At 38.3% G+C, this 18,062-nt stretch overlaps 1 protein-coding gene across 2 annotated transcripts in view; it reads right to left on the reverse strand.

The window, feature by feature from the left end:
- The window catches only part of ZFYVE9 (zinc finger FYVE-type containing 9), a 64,732-nt gene that overhangs the window by 15,551 nt on the left and 31,119 nt on the right, over positions 1–18,062 (reverse strand). For both annotated transcript variants that reach the window (XM_064455086.1, XM_064455085.1), the window contains 6 exons: positions 15,966–16,065; positions 12,100–12,276; positions 11,595–11,764; positions 10,782–10,905; positions 8,932–9,054; positions 7,530–7,685 (listed from right to left, as the gene is read on the reverse strand). In XM_064455086.1, coding sequence (XP_064311156.1) covers positions 7,530–7,685; positions 8,932–9,054; positions 10,782–10,905; positions 11,595–11,764; positions 12,100–12,276; positions 15,966–16,065 — 850 coding nt within the window. The remainder of the gene's footprint in view (positions 1–7,529; positions 7,686–8,931; positions 9,055–10,781; positions 10,906–11,594; positions 11,765–12,099; positions 12,277–15,965; positions 16,066–18,062) is intronic.

Below are 18,062 nucleotides of genomic sequence, written 5' to 3' on the forward strand. Positions count from 1 at the left end.
TTTCTGTGATCTGCCTCTTTCATAGAGATCCGCCTGTTTCAAGAGGTAGAGGCAGTGTAATGGAGGGGATGATGCGTCCCAGGGATAGCCAGGGAAGAGGAAGGATAGCTCAGGCCAGTATTGTTGCTAAAGAAGTGGTACTTACAACTTCCCCCTAGCTCTACAAAAGCACCCAAAGAAAGCCTGTTTTCAGTGTCTTCCAGATATTCAAGGGGTTTCCACTGCAGAAGCTGCTGTTGACTGAAGTAAACTTTTATACCCAGCTGCAATTAAAGGAGACATGTGCACCTGATCAAACGATCAATGTCCACTGGTTGTCCTTTCATTTAGGCAAACCACTGGGGTGCTGACTCAGACACATATTGATGATCTGGGTCTTTTTAAGAATTACACAAAAGACTGTTTATTTAATTAGTATACTTAATGTAAAATGCAACAGAGAGACACAGGGGAGAAACATCACTAATTTTTACTCACATTTTTATTCTTTGATGCTCTTAATTTCCAAAAATGTTTACACTGGAATGGCTGAATGAATCTGAATGCTGATGAGATTATTATAGGATCCAATGCAGCATTTAACATTGAAGCAAAGAACCATGGTGTGATTCCTTTTATCAAACGACAACAACAGCATGCAAATAATGTACAGAACGGCTGATCACAATTCTCCATAGGAAGATGTGAATATTAATAGTGCTGGTTTCCTCTCAAAGAAAAACACAAGCAATTTCAGAGAGCACAGTGTGGTTGATCATACCACTCATGAGGAATCATATGGCTCTGAGGCACTCATGCAGGCCTCCTGGGCTTCTGCAGTAACCCTAGGCTTTCCCACCTGCAGACAGAGAGGCTGCTGAGTAGGAGCTTCTGCTCTTTCTCTACCAGCTCATAATGGAGTGCTTGTATTTGAACTCAAGGCAGTGATGTGCATGTCCCCAGCATGCACATCAACTGGAGAGTAACCGGACAGTTTCTCCCTTTTACATACAGGAGACACACAAACACTAGCTTTTAAGTAAGTAAAAACATGAGTCACACAAATGCAACTCTGACATCCTCAGTAATACAAGTATGATCTTCAAGTTAAACCTTCTCTATTTTTATACTGCAAAACAGCCTAAAAATCATACGCAGGCATTTATAAATGCAAGAAAAATAAATACAGTAGGTTCAGTTTTGGCCAGCAAAGGAAAGGTTAACCAATGAGTCCTTTCAAGTCTGTCCTTTATACCGAACCCCTAAGAAAGTCCCAAGTCACAGCAACTCTCCATGAAGCCAGCACCAGCGTGAGAATAGTACAGCTATTCCTGCCCTCGCTCTGGAAATGTGGCCATGCTGCTTTGCATCCCTCCAGACCACCCTGGCACAGTCACCACCAAGTACTGCTTCCTTCACATGACCTTGGGACCTCCAGCTTTAAATATAGCTACTGGCAGGTCTGTAAACTAAAGTGTCTGTCTATACTCCACCTAACAAGTTCAGGGATTTCTTTGTATTTCAAATTTGTGGGCACCTCAGCGGATTTTTTTTTTATTATTTTTCCTTTTTACCACAAGGTGCTGCACAAACTAAGCTCTCAAGTTCTCTGTTAAAAGGCGACAGACTTTGGCAGCCCAGGTACCCCATGGCAGGGTGCAGCTCGTTCGTAGCTTGCCGCTATCCTGCAAAGCTGATTTGTAATTTTACAGATACACACAAGCCAGAGCTGACACCACCAACCCAGATCAAATTCCAGAACTCTTATAGTGGCTACAATTTCTGCAATGCTCAGCTGAGCATACTTGATGAAAAGTAGCTACTGGTCGAACTGAAGGACTAACATGATTAATAGAGCCACATCAAATGCTGTCAGCTGCTGAAAATCATTGATCCTGCCCGTGTGCAAATGCATTTCTCTGTAAAGCCTGTGCTGTGACACTATTGCCTGCTCAGTGAATACACTGCTAATACACCAACTCAGGCATCTTGCTAGAGAGTAGAAACCAATGTATCAATTGGTGTTCATGAACAAGATTTTCACTTATCTAAAATAGCTGCTGGCACCTTTCCATCTCAACTCCACTCGTTTGCTTTTGCAGTTCCCACCTACCCTCAGTAATCTCCCCTTCTTCATTTATACTTCCTTTTTCCCTTCCCATCTGTTTTTACCCAAATAGAAGCTACACGCCTGATAGTAAAATTACATGGTGAGGTTCTCGATTCCAACAACAAGATAATAATAATCCTTTATAACCTTAGAATGTATGAAGTGTATGAACTGCTACACTGAATTTAATTCTGCACCCTTTTCTGAAGTATTGTCTATGTGAAAGAGGCTAGGCAAAGTGAAGCTGTACAATACCGTATAGTTGAGACGTGCGGTACTGCCCACTGGGATGACAAAGCAATCAGACATTTCCACTTGTGACTGATGCCAAGTGCTGCAGCAGAAAGGGGCGACTACTTATTTTTTCCGTTTCAGGAGACGGAACTTCAAGGCTCACACGCTTGGGATGCCTTAACAATAACTTTTTCAGCCAACATAAACATGAAAAACCCCTCAGAGTGGAATCTGCAGCTCAGCTGTTCAGCATTTTGTGTTTCAGCCACAGCATTATAAATTACTGCTTTTGACACAAGCAGCTCGCACAGTGCAAGCTCCAATAGGTTACCACTATTAAAAGGACAACTATTGGGATTAGGTAGTTGTGGTGCAATTCATTATTTGTAAAAGCATGCAAGAGCCTGCTATGTGGAGAGCCTGGGAAGAATCAAGTGTTTTACCACACACCTCTCTAGTGCCCTTTTCAAGCAGCAAATCCAAGTCAAAAAGCCTCCTTGGGCTTTGGGCTTGTCCCACAAATATTTCTGCACTGACCAGGGCTTGCCAGCCTTTTCTTCCACATCTTTGAAGGTGGTTCCAAGCCAAGGCCCCCCGATAAGCTGCTATTACCAGCTTGACATGGTCAAACCCAACCCACTGTACTGTTACACATTTTAAGCTTAGAACTGTGTTTCAGAAGCTTCTAGAGGAAGAGTCAGAAAAACCTTCCCAAAAAAGCTGTCCTTCTCAAAAGCATGTAATTTAATTTACAAAATATCACAGCTTCCTTTCTAAAGAGGTAATCTTAGAGTGAACAGAAAGGTGCCTTTCCCTATATTAAGATCCAATACCTGACATCAGACAACTGACATTATTTAGGAAGTGCCTAAAGTGTGCATGATGCATCCAAAGCAGCTCTGCAGGAAGTCAGTACTTATTCTCTTCTCAATTATGCTGGGTTACCCTTGACTTTAAATTCTAAGCAGCTCTATAAAGCCCTTTAAGGCAACATGCTTTTATCCAGTGATACAACTTTCTCTTCAGTCATGATCCATGCTGTTCTGAATTCTTCACTTAGGTATCTTCCTCTGATGAACAACATACTTTGCGTATCAGTTCGGCAATCCCTTCTGGACTCAAATAAAATAGTTATACCCGGAAAGGTAAAGAAAAAAAGATTCTTGCACTTGTTTATTGCCTTCAATATGTGGTGAAGCCAGTTAGGTGTTTTTGCCAAAAACAGCGAGGTTAAATTCCTAACGTACGCTTTATGCCTTTTGGTTAATCCCAGGTCAAGAAACTGGTATTAGCGTCCAGACTCAGGGAAGGCATACATACATGGCTTGGGGGAGTTAGCTGCATCTGTCTGGCCTCATTCCACTACCGTCATGAACAACTAAGAACTGCCAAATACCAAACGCTATGCATCCTGAAAACCCAAGCATCCCAGTTCTACAGCAAGAGATGCAAAGCAATATACACTTGGGAACAATCTTGCCAGATGGATTTTCTTCAAGAGCAAATGAGCACACACTCTTTGGAAAGGGAATACAAACCCAGTCACTACCACACCAAGCCACAAAGAAATACAGAAGGGCCAAGACTGTGAATGTAACTTGATGGCACAACATACCTGTAGCAGATGCCAACATTGAGAAAAAAACATATGACATTCAACATTCAGAGTTCTGACCATACTCAGCATCATTTTATTGAAACACATAAGCAAGTAATATTGGCAAAGGACATAATGCTTCACTATCACTGTGAGTAGTAGTTACCAGCATCCAAAACTTCCAGACTACTCTGTGCCAGTCTTCCAAACAATCACTCTCACACCTTACATGATGTTTTATTTTGTATCCATCTTTCCCCATTACACTTGCAGGGGTGTATTATTCACTCAGTTAACCTGTTCTCTGTTCAGAACATCTACATGGGCTTCATTACAGATCTAATCTGTATTAGTTACCACCTTATTTAATTAAAACCAGGCCGGGCTAAAAATCCACAGAACTGTGACTGGAATAGACCCACCCTCACCTAGAATATCCCCCAAACCAGGGAAATCACAAAGCAGTTGCCAGATTTGCATTTTCACTACAAAAGTAACAGTAGCTTTTATTGTATTCCACTAAAGAGTTGATGTACTAGGGCATATCTGGCAGCTCTATATTAACACATCCAACTGCTTCAAAGTACCCATTCAGACGGACAGAAGTTCTCATTTTTCCATTCACTAGACCTCCTGCCAGGCTTAGAGCCAACAGACATGGATAATCATGGGATTACTACTACAACAGTACCACTACTACAACCACAACAGAAATCACTAGCTTTCAATTTCAAAACAAGAAAAGCAACACAGCAGGGAGCTTGATGACAGAGGGGCCAGAGGAAAACTAAAGTGACAGAAGCTGAACAGCAATTAATACTTGCCTTAATTAAAAACTTTACAATTTATTATAGCTCACATGCATACAACCTGTAGTGAAAAATGCCATTTTTCCATCAAAATCTCTCTGTTGTTTTACAATTATGAAGTCCTAACACCAGACCATAGCTTGAGTTCAGGACTTCCCATAAGAAAACTAATGAAGGTTCAGGGCAGTGCTGCACCAGACTGACATCTTATCCATGCTGAAATAGGAGATGAATCTGAAGGACAAACTGCAAAGCACTGAGTGTACAGACTGCGTGCTCCTGCTTGCAGGTCTGAGGCCTGGGCTCTGCTGGCGCTACTTGCACATGCTAGAACCAAACCCTGCAAACAGCTGAGAGCAATACCTAGCACAGAGGACAGGACTCGGCCTCAAGAACCAAGTTATCCTCTGAGGAAAGCACAAACATCTGAGAATAGGCATGAGTAGATATACGTTCATGCTTCTAGGCTTGAACGCAGAATTCAAACTTGAGCAAGAAGAGCTAGTAAACAATCGTTACTCATGAAAATAAAAATCACTGTAGATACGGGCTTTAATTAAGTAACCAAAAGGGGAATGCTGTATTTTTCAGCTGAAAACAAAAACAAGAAACCCAAAATCACTCCAAAACAAAATCAACATCACTAAACAGAATTCTTGTTTCCATTTCAATAAAAAATACTATATGTCTTTTTATGACTGTTTTTAAGAAAACATTTACTAAAAGAGATCAATAAAAAAAATCCACAGATTTTATTTCAGTTTCCTGATGGCAAAATAAATTTGAACCAATATATGATATAACAAAAAATGAAACTGTGAGGCAGGGTTTTAAATAGTCTCTAACTTCTAATGGGAATTCCTCTAATGGGATACTCTAAATATCTATCATCTAATTGCCAGGAGAGGTGCAGTACCTCTGAAATGAACAACTTTAGAAGCATGGCTCTATCTACAACAGTGTGCTAACTGCTAACCACTTCCAAGGGATTACAGCCACCAAACTGAAACCCCTACAGCATCATATCCTGTCTCTCTGGCTGAGTAACGTTTAAAACAGCCAGAGCTGCAAATATGCTAATATATACTTTTCCCTCTCGAACACTCATGACTTGGAAAGAAAAAAGGATGGATATTGAGAGAGTGCATGCTACAGGAATTTATCAAGGTGCTATGTTCCACAAAAACTTCAGTGCAGTTTGTTATTATATAGCCATTTAAGGTGACTATCTACTTCTACTACATGTCTGAAATACAACACAGAGCAAATCCTACCAAAAAGAACATTACACAGCAGAATTCTTACACAGTGAAATTTGGTTTCTGATGAAGAATTGTACAATAGTAAGCAGCTCTTTGCACCACTGAGACTGCAGGATATCAAATTACTACCACTAGAGCACTAAAAAAAAGAATTCCAAATACATTATGTAGGAGTTATAAATTATGTATTTCTGTAATGTAATTATACAGAACTCCATTGCAATATATACACCAAGCTGGATTTATATCTCCAATATACATACACACACATACATGTAATTTTTTGTATCTATCTCCCTCTGAATAACATCATATTTAGAAAATAAAGCACTGCAAATGAAGCAAGGTTTGGAAAGGTATTTGTTTCCAGTGTACATGACATCTATTATGACATGTGGTGATAGTACATTCTGAACCTGGCAACCTCTCTGGACAAGCTGACCTTTGCTACACCAAGACATTTTAGGAAACAAAGATTTTTTTTCATTATCTTATTAAAGTGTTGGATTCACTCACTTCAAACGCATTGCAAATGATATGCAGAACCCTTCGTAAAGGTATTTTCAATATATAACCCTAATGTGATGCAATTTCACCCCTGGAAAACTACCTTTATTTTCTAATCAGTGGAACCAAATACTTGCATTTTTCCTTATGCAATAATTTTTTAATTCTAAGGTCCCACAACAGCTAAAAGTGGAACCCCATTTATTTAGCAAATGTAAAATGTGTAATGGTTTACATAATACAATCTTGCAATTGACGTACTAAAATTCAAAATTCAGGGATAATTTCTGCAATGCCCTACAATTCATTCCAAGCGCACATATATATTTGTACTACTTTATAATATAAATAGTATCACCATAATGTGGCATTAGACATACACACTGTGGGAATCAAATTTCTGAACTACCTGGTTTGGGGATATTTAACATGCTATCCAAAGGATTGTCTAATTTTTTTTTTTCTGTATCTTTAAAAAAGCTACCCTGACTTCAAGCTGGAAAAAACCAAATTGTTAGAAGCAATGTCATTAGTGTACCCATGAGCCCTGCTGAGTATCCTACTACACTTACTGCTAAATGAAGTACAGTGCCAATTTCAGATATGTTAGCCACATTCAAATCCTCACCCCGGCACCTAGCAAAAGCAGCCAGAGCAGACAGTCAGCAATGGCTGCTGAACACAAAGCTGTCACAGGCAGAGTCCTCCTGCTCCACTGCTGTAATAGCCTATGCATGTAATAGCCTATAGCCCAAACATCTGTGTTCTGCAGGCACCCAGAGGAAGGCTGGAAGCTCTTTGGAGCAGCTCCCCAGGTTACCAGCACCTCATTAATACTTTTATTTGGTGAAATGAATATAACACTGGATACTAATAACCAGTGACAACTAAGCCCCCTATCAGCTTTGATCCTTATTCTCTTTTTATATTCTTTTTACGCAAAAATAGCCATTTGCTAAATGACAAAAATGTGAGCATCTGACCCAGTATGATCATCTATCCAAAGCATTTTTAACAGAAAGCATTCCTACCTGCTAAGGCATCCCGGTAAAGTTGCACAAAATGGTTAAAGATATCCTTAGGCAAACATTTCTCATCAGGCAAACACTGCAAGAGAATGACTATTTCTGACTGCCCCACTGCATGCATGCCTTTTGTAGTGAAACACCAGCACTTCCTGTTCACATCTGCAGAGAGGAAAACATGTATCAGAACAGAAGATCAGAATTTCATTAAATATGCCCAAATTTCACTACAGGAAGATAGCTCTTTCAAGAATCAGTTTTACAGCAGATTTGGTTGTGATATCTGTTACATAGACAAAATTAGGTTCTAAATCTGTTATCTTGCAAGCAAGCACATGCAAAACAAAAGCAGCTCAATAATTCCCAGTTTACAGCTAAGGAAGAGCCAGAGCATTACAGCTCCCAGTGAGATCTTGGGATTATCACCACAGAGCAGACTTTCAGCAGTTTCTGTATCCAAATTAAAGGACAGGATTTAAATGGGAATGAAGGAACCTAGGAAAAGGCCCTGCTGTTGGCTGTGCGTATCGTGATCCTCACAGCTTATCCAGTTTCAGTGATATCTCTCTCGTAAGATGAATAGCTGGATGTCAGGTGTTTTCATGAGACACCACTGTGTTGTTCTGCTTCACATGAATGTTAGTGATGCTTAGACATGCTCTAACTTTCACAATTCATTTGTTGAGAATACTAAGTTATTGAAATAAAATCTTTTGTCTAATGTGTATATATTAGTATGCATACTAATGACATTTTTATATGTATGTAAAAAAATGTACTGCTATCTAATCAGACACTGAAAGGTTTATAAAAAATAACTTGATTTATTGCATGAACTTTTCACAGAACCAAAACATTTAACTGCAAAACTGTCCTCCTCTATTTCTCAAATACTGTCTTCTAAGCCAGCAGAGATCAACAGAGGTACTAACGTGAGAAGCCATCTGCATGCCTCCCCATTCATTCCTCCCTCCCTCAGCACATACACACACACACGCAGACATGTGCAGCATTGAAATGGATAGAAGAGGTGCACAGTGGAATGGAATCTGCGTATTGCTATGGGATCCCATCGCTTTTTCCAGAACGATATGATGGGGAAATGAGTTAAGCAAAGGAAAAACAAGTGATAAAATACTTTGCCCTACCAACTTGGACAGGAGACACTGCTCTCTAAACCTGAGACTGAACTCTAGTTTATATTTTCTACACAAAATGATCTGTATTGATGTCTAAATCACTGGAAAAGAGCCTTTTGTAATCTAACTTAATATGGCAAAGTACAAAGTTTTCAATCCATGCACTTTTTCAGAGACTATCCCTCCAAATAAAAATGCTGCTATTCCTACTAATATATATAACATTTCCCCTCTCAAACCCCAAGACTTATTTAATAATAAAAACTTACAATTTACTATTTTCACCATGGACAGCAAATTAGCATTTAAAACAAATACAAGAGGGTCAGGGCCACCATCCTCCAGCTGCTGCATGACAGAGATCTGAGAAGGTCTCTCTTCTACAGCATAGTCTATGAAGGAAACAAGGAGACATACAGGGAAGTCCTTAGCTTACTGGTACAGTACTCTACATTATAATCAGATAATACCAATTCTGATGCTTTTTGCTTTTTTGACCTTTAAAAAAAAACGTATTTAAGTATTGCTGGTTTGATTGATTGTTTCCTAGGCTGGTATTTTCAAAATTCAATAGCATTTATGTGCATAACCCCTGTACATCCTTTAGAGAAGCGCAGCTTGTTTCGTAAAACAACTTTTTTTCAGTCTCAGCTAGAAGAGAAAATGGAAATAAAATGAAGAAATATGTCATGTGTCAGCTGAAATCCCAAATGACAAAGTTGTTAACAATTGTTACTTATATCACAGTGAAGCACAAGAACATCAGTCCTGGACTGCAAACACCAACACATGGTCTATCCCTGTGTCACATAACTTACGCCCTCTGTGTGTTAGCTACTAGGAAGATAACAAAGAGGACAACATTATATAAAACATTTTTTTATAAATCATAGAAGGTCTAAATCCAGTATAAAATAAATCCCAACACAAACTTCAAAGATGTCTGTAGTGTCCCTCCAGGATTAGACCAAGATGACTAGCAAATTAAAATTTTTCATCCATGTGATTATAATCCACACTGCATTTAAGCTTTAACAAAAAATAGTTACACTGATGAAAACAGATGTTGAAAGAAATGTATTACCTTTCCAGCTAAAATTATCTAGGAAGATAGGTAATTTTGCTTTCTAATGTGAAAAAATGTTTTTGGAATATTTTTAAATAGAAGTAGAATATCAGAAGTAAATGGTGCAAAGAAAATCCAGTATGTCACAGCATATGAAACAACATCAACTTAGCAGACAAAATACGATTTATGTGAGGTTATCTATATAAAAACTGAGAAGTATACTGTAGTTTCACTCCTTTTTTGTAGAGGAGACTGAATAATCAGGCACCCATATGAACAGCTGACAGAGGATGGAACAGACTTGTTTTGAAATTAAATGTTGCTCACATTTTGGTTTTGACACTATCCTGTAACAACAGGTTGCCTCCAGCTTAGCATTAGAAATGTACTCTATCAGCAATATATTTCGTAGGGGAAAAAAAATTAAAGATGAAAAAAGAAGCTAATCCCAGGAATGTATTAAAGGATGTCATGAATCAGACTGTGGAAAGCAACTGTCAGATAAACAAATATATACATTTTTTAATCTTTTAAAAATTAGTTTTTAATTTTCTGAATCCTCCTCCATTTGGATACGCTGGAAGGGGACATCACAATTACTAAAGGCTTCACTGTGGGCCAAGATGTGCAATAGCGCTGTTGAATGCAGTGCTCGGGGATGCCTCAGACATAGCGGATGTTCCAAGAGAATTTCAGAGAAGGGAACCATGAATATTCAGAAGGCTAATTAAAATGTATTTCTGTGTAAAACATTCCCCACAGTCCGATTAGTGAAGAAATTAGCACATATTTCTGGACTGAAGTTAATTTTCTTTTTGCTTTGTGTTTTACTTCTTACAGCGATTTCATTGCAAGATGGGGTTCTTCCTGGATGCTAATAAGGACCAAGGGTGCAAATGAGTGCCACAACATTTAGCCACCAGTACTTACAGTGAATTTCTTCAAGTATTCAGCATATTGCCAGCATCTTGTTTTTAAAATGAACACAGTAACTATTAGGTTAATTGCAACTTGTAAGCATAAAAGCTAGCTGCCAAATTATACCCTCACCTCCTTTGACTCCAGTGGAGATGAGAATTGGAGGAAGCCCATCTTCAGGAATTAGATTCATTGCACTGCCAACAGGACTGCCAACCTGAGTTATATTTCCCGAGAATACAGAAGCGTTATCAGTCTACAAGAAGCAAACAAGAAAGGACAACATTACAAAAGTAATAATGATAAAAATATAAGAGCTGGCTGACTAGATTACTAGATGTAGGTGAAGGAATCTATCTGCTGGAGGACCAGAAGCGTCAAGTAATTTGGCTCTTTAACAACAGATGATCACGTGACAACTCCTGTATGTGCACTATTACTGAAAAGCCTGCTTAGACAGAGACTGCATCTCCCTTCTCAAGCACCACACATACACATTTCCTTACAAAATCTAAATGTAACTATGCCCATCTGAACTTTTTGCAGACTCTCAATTCCACTCATATGGCGTAGGGTGGATTTAACATTGCTAAGATCGTATCTGCACTTCTCTGCATACATCATTTTATGAGAAGTGGCAAAAGAAAGTATTTTTCTGCTTTGTGCTATGACAACCTTATTGTTTCAAACTCCTTACTCACCATGACTCAGCTTTTTTAAAACATGCATTACACAAATATCCTTCATACACAGGCTGTACAGCCAAACACTTGGAAGCCACCTAGCACACGGACTTCAAACACTGCTTAGTGCTCTGCCTCATCATAGTTCATTTCAGCTCAAAACACATGGTTGTTTCAGCACTCTGAAAACATTAAAACAAGTGAGGACACTTGCTATACAACATACTGAGAGTGAGCAGTGAATAATGTAACGCTTCCTTACTTCTGCTGATAAAGTGTTACTGGTCACAGGCTTTGATGGATCATGCGACACTGCTAAGGTTCCTGTGGAAGTTGTCCCAGACACTGTCAGTTTTGCTGCATCGGCAACTTCACCATTGGGTAATATCCCATCAGCAAACCAAACACGCCTTTGTTCTCTAGGTTGTGCCACTAGAGAGAACATTAAAAAAAAAACAGGATTTAAGATCTCACAGCAACGTTAACTGGAAAAATTGAGTACAGAAGAGCAAAACTGAAAAAGTACTAAACAGAAAAATGGGGACTGGAAGGAACTTAAGACATCGTGTAGTGCATTTCCTATGGCAGCATCATGTAAAAACATATCTGCTGATAATAGTTTACTTGCCCTTAAAAACCCAATGTCCCTACGGAGGGCAGAAGTATCACAACTGGCATGGGCTAGAGTATTTGGAATGGATGAAATGCAGATGCTCTTTCCAAATTCTTTCTACAGGCAAGGTGAAAGAAAAAAGAAGTACTCTTACCTTCTGCTCCAGGATGCTTTAACACTCCCACAGGTACCATGACAGTGGGAGGCGGAGAGCTCAGGGCACCGGAGGCCTGAGCCTGCTGCAAAGGAGGGATAGTAGAACAGTATTCAGCGGGATTGTTAGGGTTAGGACTCTGGCTTGAGGCACTCATCATGTTCTCCCAGGCTTGAGCTAAAGCAAACAAAGAAAAATAAATGTGAGCAGAGAAGAAGGTATCTAGCAGTCCAAAACACTGTGTTCTTAGCTACAGTAGGTACGGACCCTGCCCCCTTCCAAAGACCATCTCTCTTCCTTTATTTAAAAGCCCAGGAGACTGTAATTAAGCAAGAAAATGCATAGCAGGAGGAGAAACAGCACTGGTCCTGTGCAATACAAATATCAGTTCATATAGAAATATTTTCTGAAACTTATAACAACACAATTGGACCTGAATGATGCTTACTTCCTCACGTTTCATTTTGTTTCCTCTTCAAAGATTTAACTGAAAACACTCAATTCTTTTACGTATATATTTTTGTATATTTATCAAACCGCATGGTCAGATGGACCTTCCTATTACAAATGTTTTATAACCTACAGGACTTTATCTTTTGTATATGAGAAAAAGCACCTTGCATTTCTTTATATCCAGGGCAGATCAGTACAGATCAACAAATTTTATTCTTAACTATAAAAAAGTCCCATATGCTATTAATTCTGAAGGCATGACTTGAGCATTAATTCAATTGCCCAAACAATAACACATAAAACTTCTTTGTCAACAATATCTATCACAGGGAGATCTCTCCTCTATCCAGTGAAACAGACTGTATCTCCACAGCATTACTTCTTTTTCATCTGTAAGGAAGGCTTGTAGCTATGCAAGGTAGCAGAAAATTCATACATGTGTTTGCAGCTTCAACCGTATTAGTATTTACAAATAAATGCATTCCTCTAGTCAGGCATAAATATCATGCCACCTAAGCTCTCAGGGCAGCTATAAGGCCTGAATAAATCATGTACATCTTTGGGTTGCTTTGCTATAAATTGCCAGAAAACCAAGGTGAAAATAATAAGACCAAAAAAACCCAAACAGAACACAACCAAATATAAACCCCTCCTGCCTCCTCCCATCAACCTGCAAAACCAATAGAGTGAAATGCCTGCCAATGGAAAAGGTATTGACATTTCCATTTGAGAAGATTAATTAAATGGAAGTATTTTTTTTAACAGTAATTCTGTATTCATTTAGACTATAGGTCCTGAAAGAAGAAAGTGTTAAAAGTAAAATTACATCTCTAGGATCCCTTTATTTGAAAAGTCACAGCACGGTAAAAGAACATTTTAAAAGCCTTCTCTAAATCAAGCAAAGTGCCAACTCAGCATGATCTACCAATTGAAAATACAGTAAAAATAGCATTGGAAACTTATTAAACACACAGCCTAGCCATGGAAAAGTGCCAGAAAGCATACAACCCTCCCCCCACACCCAGTAAAACACAAACCAGATACGGAGCAACTAAATGAAATAGCTACTTTTAAAGTGGGTTTCCTACACTCGGTTCCAAGACTGTGCAAAGATTAATGCTTAACCTGCTGCACTGAATGGAAAAAAAAACCCCAAACCTCTACTGACAAAGAAACTGCAGGGATCATGAGGGATCAGATATGATCAGGCAACAGGTTAACTAAGCAGTAACCAAAAGCATTATCACAAAGCACTGCAACAGCGATAGAAACAGAGGTAGCCCAGGGCAAGTACACCTAAGTATGCACGCAGCACTCTCCCTATAATAAACCAAGCCGTGGTGTCACTGTTCACTGCCATTAACGTGTATCAGTTCTGGCAACAGGACAGGAGGAGTTTTAAAAGGAAATCATTATAATATAATCAATTTTATTATGCCTTCTTACAAGAACACTTCTCGTTTCAACTGAAATACTTTCAGATTCTTTCCTTCCCCTAGGTGAAAACAAATCCTACTCGCCACCAAAAGGAGACAGCTGTCTTTTGCCAGGTGCATGTGTAATTCCTTTGTCCTTGTACACCTTGAAATTTCTATGTGCTAATTTCTCCATCTCAAAATGTAACATTTTAGCACCCCTTCAATGTCATCATCAGGACTCAGTTTTAATTTCTAGATATTACAACCTACGATTTCCTGTCACCTTACACATTTGGCCTACAGTAAAGAATTATTAATAATTAAAACCTACCACTGCACACTGATTAATCTTTAATCTTTTTGGAACAGAAAAAATTATTCCTGTTTAATAACAAACTGTGTATTAATTTTGGATGCTCATCTCAAGACTAAGCACTCAGTTACTTTCAACCAAACCTGCATAATACTGAACTTCTTTGGAGAAAAAATAAAGCAATGAGCTTCTAAGTTTAGTTAGATGCTAAACAAATTAACAGATCTTTCTGAAAACAGCAGCCCAAATAATCTACTGTAAAGATACCATTAAAATTACTTTGTCCAAACACTGACATAAAACAGAATTTTCCTAACTAATTCTTGGTTAAAACTACAGCAGCAATCTTTTATTAAAGTTTCCAAAGTTTAACTTAAGCATTTGCAGCAATGGAGATTCCATAATAACTGTTCAATAATTATCAGGACAGTTAGTTATTCTAACAGTTAAAAGTTTGCATTTAGAACCTGAATCTGCCTGACTTCTCACTCTCAGACCTTCCTCTACAATTAAGTAACTTCCGTCATCAAGTTTCAGTTATCCATATATGTATATGGATATATACCCCCAAGATCAAGTCACCTATTCACCTTTCCATTAATAAACCAAAGACAGAGCGCCTGGAATTTCTCATGATGAGACAGGTTTTCTCATGACTTAAGCACTCACATGGATCCTGTCTCAAGCTAATCCAATTTTTATACCTTCTCAATCCAAGACATAGAAACTGAACATCAAGTCTTTCAGCAAGAGCTGTCCCAGTGTCATGGAAATAAGTCAGCTGGACAGCATCATCACCAGCTCAGGAAGTAACTGCCAGCTCAGGAAGTTCTTGAAATTTTCAGAAGCCTCAAGATACAGTGGAAAGAATGCTCTGTGTCTGCCCATATCTATACTACATAACTAAAGTGTTAATACTATCAAGGACAAAATACAAAATAGATTCCATGGCCCTTTGGTCAAAACCAAACACAGTCTCTCCTTACACCAAGCAGAGGTTCTTGTTTGTTCTACTTGTTACCTTTATAACTACTTGTTACCTCTCTCATATGTCCCATGTTCACATCAGGCTTTTAGCCACAGCACCATCCTGGGTTTGACAGAATCTCCAGCAATGTGCCCAGAGCAATAATCCAAACTCAGTTGTCCACATCTGTGGACAGGTCTTTAGATAAGACCTCCTACTCTAGCACCAAACAGTTAAGAAGGAAGACGAGTTGGATTAATTTGTGGATAAATACTACCCAATTTCTTAAGGCGCATAATCTAGAAGAGGCACAACTGCACTACTCTCCTCTTGGGCATCTGGTACAAAAGCTTAACAGGTTATCCACTCAGGAATCAAAGGACAGAGAGTAGGGAATTAGAAAAAAAAAACACCACCAAAAAATCACCAAAAATCACAGTGTCTGCAATCCTAGTATAGCACTCACAAATGAAAGCTTCCAAACTCATTGCAACCTTACCAGTTTTTGCATTCTGTTTATCATATTTAGTTTAGGAATCCCCAGGCTCCACAGGGATTCCATGTTGATCAGTCAAGGGCCTTTGCCCTTTTAGCATACTTACCCATACAAATAAAAGGTTTGTGTGTTGTTGTTTGTTGGGTTTTTTTAATATTATCACTGCAGCTCAGCACAAAGCCAGTGAAGCGCTGCATCTCAGATTCTCTTTCCACTTACCATTCATTAGTACTGAATGGCAGATTACACACACTCTAGCTTCCTTTCGATCCATGTACAGCAACTTGCACTTCAGGCTACAGCACGCCGCACAAAAAACCTGGAACCAAAGGGGAAAAAACTTAAGTGTTGTTCAAAAATATGTGATGAACTAATGAACTCAGACAAGGGAATATCTGTAAAGCTCTAGATACGCAAAGAAAAGAGGTAAATTACCAGTATTTTCCCATCAAAGCCACAGTGACTAAGACCTGCCCGGGGTGCCTTTCCTACTAATCCCGATGAAGCAGTATTACGTGGAATACATAAATGCATGCTGTCCTGATACTGTACAGTGGTGTTTTTAAAATATGTTTGGCATAAATGACAATGGGTTAATAAATCCCTGCCACTTTATAGTCTCTCACAGAATTAACAATTTGGGAAGTAATTTCAGTCTTAGGAAAAGCATGAGTACTTCCTAGTATCAACTATGTTTAAATGCACAAGTTTTCTCTACATAAGGGATTTATGTAGCACAGATTAATTCAAACAAGTAATTTTTATTTGCAGTAGGGCAATTCATCTATATTAGCAACTCTAGTTTTTTAATCTCTTATATAACAAGTTATTCCTCAGCTGGGACTTAAGTGGATGTATCAAAATGTTGTAAGTGTTTAACATATAAAATGACATTTTAAAAAGCTGACTGACATTGGTACTGCAAGAAAATCTTGCTCCATTTATATATTAAAAAAAAAGTTGTATTTACGTGATTACAAACACTGCAGCACCACAACACTAGAGAGAAACTAGGAACTGCATTTTAAGCACACTGTCTGCTAAGGGGGGACCCGGTGCAAAATCCCCAGGGGGACAACCTGCTGCAGAGATGCAGCTGCATTGCGAGCACTTCTCACCTGAACCAGCTCTAACAATTCCCCATTTCTGGGCAGGAAAGAGTGTTGAGGCTTTCTCCAGACAAGCAAAACCATAAAACATGAGCATGGCTTGTGCATCAAAGCAAACACTGGCATGCAGGTATGATCCTACAATAGCAATTGCAATCTCAAAATCCTGCAGAACAGACAAATCATGATGCCCTAACGATTTATTTGTTTTAAAGAATAATATTTTCTTAAAAAAAAAAACAAAAACAAAACAAACAAACAAAAAAAAACCAACAAAAAACCACCCACAGTATTTCCTCAGGGTTATTATTCAGGTGACATGTAAAGATGCTGATGAATTACATTTCATGCAGAAAGGTAATGTCACACTCAGGAAATCTAGAAACAGCAGCAGCTATCTAACAAGTGAGTTCAGTTATTAAGAGAAAATTTCAAATTTTAAATATAGGTGTATATTATATCTATGATACACTGTGAGTTTTTATGATCTATAATGCCTTCTTAATAAAAAAAAATTATTCCATAATCACTTCAACAGCAGTATTTCTGTAATATAGACAAGAAACTACATAGGATTCCCATATATAAATATTTGTAAGCCTAACTAAATTTCAACCAAGTTAAAGATCACACCAAATTACGACCACTTTGCAGCCTGCTACCTTTGCAGTCTTTTAGTGGCAAGCATTTAAAATAAGCACATATAAAAGAAACCATAAGAGCTGAAAATCGAATGCAAAGAAAGAGCTCACCCTGCCTCATTTCAACCAGTTTTAATGTTTCCTAATTATGTCCACTTAAACATTTGAGAAACAAAATGTAAGTGTATATACACTGGCATTTTCATGCAAAAATAAACACTCTTCTGCATACGTGAAAACCTTAAAAAAAAAAAGCAAATGTACTTTAAAAATTTGATTTCTGCATTTACACTTTAACCCAATTTACAAGCACCCTAAGGAATATGAATAACAACATCACAGCATATTTTAGATACATTTGACATAATTTCAGTTCTCTGGGAGAAACTTCCAGTTGCAAGTTCAGTATTGAACATGGAAAAAATCAATGTCTTCAACCATAAATGAAGGACCAACACAAATTAATATCTAATTTAGGACCCTTTATCAAACAACACATTGTACATTCAGCAAAGCTCCCAAATGCAACGATCTAAATATTAAAAGAGAAAATAGAAGCAATGACA

Source organism: Phalacrocorax carbo, chromosome 6, assembly GCF_963921805.1.
Source record: "Phalacrocorax carbo chromosome 6, bPhaCar2.1, whole genome shotgun sequence".
Taxonomy (NCBI): Eukaryota; Metazoa; Chordata; class Aves; order Suliformes; family Phalacrocoracidae; genus Phalacrocorax; species Phalacrocorax carbo.